This window comes from Monopterus albus, unplaced genomic scaffold (genome assembly GCF_001952655.1).
Source record: "Monopterus albus unplaced genomic scaffold, M_albus_1.0 scaffold391.1, whole genome shotgun sequence".
Classification (NCBI taxonomy): domain Eukaryota; kingdom Metazoa; phylum Chordata; class Actinopteri; order Synbranchiformes; family Synbranchidae; genus Monopterus; species Monopterus albus.
Genome location: NW_018128271.1, coordinates 203889 through 210471, shown reverse-complemented (window position 1 = coordinate 210471; position 6583 = coordinate 203889). Strand labels below are relative to the sequence as shown.

The 6583-nt window shown below is 39.7% G+C and overlaps 1 protein-coding gene across 1 annotated transcript in view; it reads right to left on the bottom strand.

Annotated features, from left to right (window-relative positions):
- abcb11b (ATP-binding cassette, sub-family B (MDR/TAP), member 11b) overlaps window positions 1-6583 on the bottom strand; it is a 27723-nt gene that overhangs the window by 8021 nt on the left and 13119 nt on the right. Inside the window, 9 exon segments of the mRNA XM_020585985.1 lie at window positions 648-804; window positions 1316-1557; window positions 2649-2852; window positions 2971-3132; window positions 3426-3530; window positions 4335-4486; window positions 4644-4789; window positions 5209-5278; window positions 5424-5625. Coding sequence (XP_020441641.1) covers window positions 648-804; window positions 1316-1557; window positions 2649-2852; window positions 2971-3132; window positions 3426-3530; window positions 4335-4486; window positions 4644-4789; window positions 5209-5278; window positions 5424-5625 — 1440 coding nt within the window.

Here is a 6583-nt window from a genome sequence, read left to right as displayed (position 1 = left end):
GCCCGTTTTGGCTTCTCTGCACTGGTTACCAGTGCATCTTAGAATTCATTTTAAGATTCTTTTATTTGTATATAAGGCTGTGAATGGACTGGCACCACCTTACGTGTCAGAGCTACTGCACCCCTATTGTCCTTTGCGACACCTCAGATCAGCTGATTAGCTGCTCTTGGAGGTTCCACAAACGAGGCAAAGACTTAGGGGGGACAGATTGTTTGCGGTGGGGGGCCCTAAACTGTGGAATGCATTGTCTATCCACATGAGGCAGGCCTCGTCACTGGACACTTTTAAAGTCTATTTAAAAACGTATTTTTATCGTCAGGCATTTGGAAATCCACTTTTACCCTTGGGCGTTTGAGCCGGTATGAGGTGGTGTCATGTTGGGGTACCTTGTTTTAATGCTGTATGTGGGGGTTGTTGTAAGGGGATGTTGGTAATTTGTTTTGTTTATTGTTATTATGTTATTGCCGGTGTATTTTGTGTTGTTTCTATGTCTTTTGATTTTAATACGGTTGTGTTAATACGGCAGCTATGGCTGGGATAAATGTGCTATATAAATAAAGTTGATGATGATGATGAATTTTATAAACTGAGTGTGTGGAACGTGGAGACATAGTACATAATGTGTAGCATAACAAACACCCTTATACCCATTTGTCTCCCTTGTCACTGTAGATGCTGATCTGAGGCACACGGTCCAGCAGCTGGAAGAAACGTGCAGCTGAAATTTTGGCCTTGGCGTAGTCTGGGGTGTAGGAGGAGGCTTTGCCAAGGGCTGTGCCACTAGTGACGATGGCTGAGATGACCCTAAGAAAAACACAAATATATTGTGATTTGTTTCCCACCTTGACAGAAGAAGTATTTCATTTCTTTGGTTTCTCCAAACACAGTACATTTAAAGGTGAGGGCAAAAAGACAAGAAGAATCTAAAGTTTTTCATAGTGACTTTTTTTTTTTAATGGTGCATACTTGTCTGCCTGCATCTACAAGACAGCTACTGTCATTTCAGCTAAAAATGGCAACATGTCTGCTGTTAGAACGGAATAGATTCATTCATGTAACTTGATCAAGCATCAATACTAAGTAACTGCAGTAAGTAACTGGCAGCCACCAACAGTAAAAAGTTATGAGCCATTTCTGGTTCGATTACCTAAGCTCTGCAAATAGCAACATGTATAAGGTGTGTGGTGAATGTGCAGTGAACAAATTGCAATGAATAAATCTTGCTGCAGCTCCCACTTCAGGAACCACTACTACAAACAGTATTATTAAGCAGGAGGCACATAGTTGCAACACAGCCTCAACCTTCTCTCCTCACCTGAACACCAGGCTGAAATGAAGCCCCTCTTGTCGCACTAAGTAACCTCCAAACCTGTAGGAGGCAGAGTTGGCTAGGAAGATGACACACTGGGAAAAACCATAGCAGGCTCCATACACGTTAGCCTTCTTTAATGCTGCTTGGTAAGGAGCATCCAACTGGGCCTCATACATGTCCACAAAATTCCTCTCCTTCCCTAGACCTGCGATGGTGCGGATGTTGTTTAGGGCCTCACCAGAAATCTGTAAATAAAGGTTGAAATTCTGATACCAAGTTAAATGGCAAGAAAGCCAGATGCTTGATAGAAGCTGCTCTTGATTTTTGTGTTTTTAATGCGTAAAGAAGGATAGAGTATAGATAAAGCATTTCCTCTGTTCTTATCTATATCCCATTTTGTGCTGCTGCAGTAAGCCAAAAATATTTAAAATGTATGCAGTTTTGAAAACTTCTGAATAGTAGTATGAATGTCCTTGAAGAGCTGAACATTTTGATAGCTGAAATAGCTGAAAGTTTGCTGAAGTGGAATTTTCCCATTCATTTGAATGGGGCAAGATTTTCAATATAAAGCTAAATATTTAAAATGTTTGAAGCTTAGAAAAATTCTGAATACAAGCATGAATGTCCTTGAAGAGCTGAACATTTTAATAGCTTAAATAGCTGAAATTATGAAGAACTAAAAATTTTCCCGTTCATTTGAATGTGGAAAAAATTTTCAGAATAAAGCTGAATATTTTAAAAAGTATAAAAGTTACAAAAAAAGTTGTATACATCCGCGCATGTCCTGAAAAAGCCGAACATTTTGATACCTGAATGGCTTTTCTAGCTGTAATTATGCCTTAGTAGTTAAGTGCCAAAAAACGTATGGAATAATAATAATAATAAAGAAATAATTGGAAAACATAGTATGGATGCTGAATCAGCATCCATACAATTGACTTTTGAATACTTTCACTGTGAACTTTCTGGCTCTCACCATATCATCTTCAGGTTTTTATCCAGTATGCCCTTCATGACTGCATTTTAAGCATTGGTGGCCCCAGCAGGTATCGACCCAGACTGTTAACTCATCAAATTACAGGAGCATCTAAGAAATGCTATTACACCAACATCTGAGTTCAGCTGTAGAGCTCTTCCTCAGTGATGAGACAAAGATTTGGAGCCTAAAATAAATGTTGTTAAGCTGTCTCTTTTCTGCTGTCAGTTTATTATTAAGCTGATGGTTTGACTTGTCACTCAGTATCTGAATACTGCAGTTGTGATATAACTAGTGGCTGATAATAATCACCAAAAACAGTTGAAAATAGATAGTTTGAAGGTGTAAACAATATCTGACCCGCCCTGCAGCTTCCATGGCCAGCTTATCCTGCTTCGCAAAGCCTGTGAGCATCTTAGCCTGGAAGCCTCCTGACAGAGCAAGGAATGGCAGGAAGGACAGGATCAGCAGCGTGAGTTTCCAGCTGAAGTAGAAGGACATGAGGACAGCCACTCCGATGTTAGTCAGAGAGTTGACGATCATGCCGATCTGCGTGCCTGTGGCCTACGAGTAAGAGAAGGTTGGTGATACTTGACTCAATATGTTGGGCATTGTGCTGTGGAATGAAGCAGAGAATGACTTTTCAAAATCATCATCTTTTGATACTGAGGGTGTATTTCACCCCTTGAACTTGTGAGGCATCCGTAGCCAGACGTGTGGTCAGAGCTCCCGGGCTGTTCCTGTGATCATCAAACCAGCCAATCTCTTGACCCAGCATGGCTTGAAAGCCAAGCCGCCGCAGCCTGCGGGTCAGCAGCTCTCCAGACTTGGAAAAAGCATAACCCTGCAAACACACACAGGAAGAATCTTTTTTTTTTTTAAATCCAAGAGATCTTCAACATAATGTAGAATATTAGTAATCTGGGAAAATCATGTTTTTCTCATATCCTTCCCCACCAGGGGGTCAGAACTCATGAATCAATTGTACATCCTGTACCTCTGCAGGATGTAAGAAAAATATATTCTTCCAAAGAACATATTAATTTGACTTCTGTTATGACTTCCTCAACCTTGAACAAAAGCAGAGAGTGAAGGCAGCAAAGCAATCAGTCTCGCCAATGCAGACTGCTACTCTACCTGCAGTATCTGGGTGAAGAAAGACACCACGCCGACCATGGCAAAGAACAGGCAGATACTATCAATTTCCTTCCTCTGAGCCACAGGATCTGTTACTGAGAATGTCTACACACAAACATACTGTAAGTGCATGTACAAAAACACATAGATATATACACATACTGTAGATGCAAATATAGTGTATATATGTATGTGAACCACCATACACATACATACTGTGCTTTACACAACTGGGTGAAAAACAGTTCATCATGTTCAGTGAATTCTTCAAAATGGCCTGTACTGGTGACACAGTACACCAAGTTTGTTAGTCAGTAAGCTTATCTATTTGAGATCATATTGTCAGTTTAAAGTAACTGTATTTTTACTGTACGTTGCATTTTTATGTTATTATAGAAGATGATACACAGAATGAAAATTGGTTCAGTTTGATGGCAAGCGCTACACCAGTATTTAAAATGGCTGAATCAGTTATACTGTATTAGTACTAATATTTAACTTTTGATGTTCGGATGCCACTGATGTGTTGACACTTTTGTAGGTCTTCTCACTAAATGGGGAAATAACAGTATTATTATTACACTACTAGAGATTCTCAAATCCGAATTAAAACCAGGCACCTAACTCTACTCCTAATAATGTTCTGAACACTGGCTTTAGCCATTAGTTCATCAACTAGCCCTGCATTTATGTCACTAAATTACAAGCACCATCTACTTTGCGAGGACGCCTTGATTTTGTGTGCCAGTGCATTATGCATTGCTTTCTGGTGTTCCTATATCAGATCTCAGGACTCTCTGCATCTTTTCTGATAGGACCACTTGGAATTAAGACTCTATTTCAGCTCACGGTGGCTTTAAAAGGCTTTTGAAATTAGCTTAATTTTTAATAACATCTAACTGAACTTACTGCCAAGATTTGACTGAACAGCAGAGAGTAGACAGGATTGACTCCTCCATTTACCGCAGCCCCAAACGATCCACAAAGCATATAGGGCCACTCAGGTGTGTTGTACTTCAGGATCCTGGCAACTGGAGCAGGCTCCACGAGTTTTTCGTCCTCTAGGATGCCATTCTGAGCATCCACACACATAAGCTTAGAAATGGACATCAGCAGGCATGAACAGTAAAAACTATTACTTATGTGGACAAAACAGATATGCTACCAGCAACATTTCTGATGTGGTTTTCACTTCTGCAATATGTTATTGTTGTTGACTTGCTTCAACCACACAGGGACACACCTTGAATTTCTCTGCCTGTAAAACAGCGTAGGCTCTAGTGCCAAGCTCTCCAGTCACGGGCACAGGGGACTCTGGAATCAGGGTCGGCAACTGGGATTGAGACCGCTGACGGATTGAGGCCCTGATAAAACAAAGACCTTACAAGGGCTTTCTGAAATACTCTCTCTATACCTGTCACATCTTGCTTAATTTGCACATGACAATTTTAACAGCACACTGTTGTGGATACTGCTGTTGTCCCTCTTCTTGCCCTAATTACTGGGTGGTTGTAATGGTGGTAATACATCAAGCATCCACTTCTGATGTGCCAGTTGTAAGTGGCTGTGGATGATAGTGTCAGCTAATTGCTCCAAAGGTCGAAGGAAATGTAAGAGGGTAATTAAGTAAATTGAGGTACTGGTTTCTGCCATGGCATAAGTAAGTTTTAGCCACAAAATGACTACTGTAATAATCCAATTTAGTTGCACAGTCAGGACCACGTAGATGGGTATTTTATAAGTAAATGAGCAGGAAGTGACTGCGAGTGTTTTTGTGTAATACCTCAAACTGGCACGGTAGCTGCCTGCTCTGGATAGACTTGGCCTCTCTGATTTTTCTTCACTGTCAGCCACTAAGGCAAGAGATCCAACAGAGGGTCACAGTCACAATCAGTAGATCCTTATTTCTACCTTCTACGAGTGGTTAAATATCTTTTTGGATGTTAGAACCAAAGATTGAGTGGAGTAAAGACTTATTCATGGTTTAGTTTGACCTACTTTGTCGAGCCTTCTCATTCAGAGCCTTGTCTCCTTGACTCTGTAGGGTGACCAGAGTGAAGTAAACTCCCTTCCTCTCCAGTAGTTCATTGTGTTTGCCCCTCTCCACGGTGCGACCATGCTTAAATCCAACAATCACATCAGCGTTCTTTATAGTGGACAGTCGGTGAGCGATAGAGATGGTGGTACGGCCCATGCGTACCTATGACAAAATCAAGATTATATTAGTCTGTCATTTTGGCTGGGAACTCAGAGACCTTTCTTGATAGTTCAATAATGTAACATTTAAGTGGTTTATCTATTTAAGATCATGTTTGGTTTATACACAAATAACTCAAAAACTATATATTGTACTCTGGATTTGATTTCTTGGATATTTTAAATAAAAAGCAAATAGATAGCTACGGTGTATTTAAATGCAAAGCATTTTAGTCAATTTTTATAATAAAAGTTGACTTTCCTTCAGTATTCTCTGAATTTGTTATGGTTTAGGTCCCCTCACCAGGAGGGTGAGGGAGAACTGAGGTAGGACTCAAGATGGCTGACCCAGGTGCTAGTAAAAAACAGGTGGTTTTAATGGTAGGGATTACAAAAGAAAAAGGAACAGAGTCAATGAATACATAACACCAGGGCTGAGCAAAGATGGCAGAGGAGAACAGGACAAACAGGTACAAAAATAAACTAACGGCAGGAGGATTTGATTTGATTTATTTATTCTTTCAAACATGTAACAACAGTCAGTATGTAATCACACATAATTCTAGACATGTCCACAAAAATATTTTCAATTTACTTATACCTAGTACATGCTTGAACGGAGTAGGAAGAAGTTAGACTTATCTAGTCCTACCCCATAACATCATCTTATCATCATTGGTTTGCAAGCAGTATTACTACATGAATACATATTCTACTTCCCGTCTGATTAATCATTAAGCCTGTTCTTGCATATATCTTGATTGACACATACCTTTATATTTATGTTTAAACTCATCAATATTCTTACTGCTTTTTATGTCCACACTTAAATTATTCCATAGTTTTACTCCACTTATTGAAATACAGAATCTTTTTTTGGTTGTACGTATAGCATAAATTTTTAAATTTAACTGACCCCTTAAATTGTATCCCCCTTCCCTTTCATCAAATAGTTTTTGAAT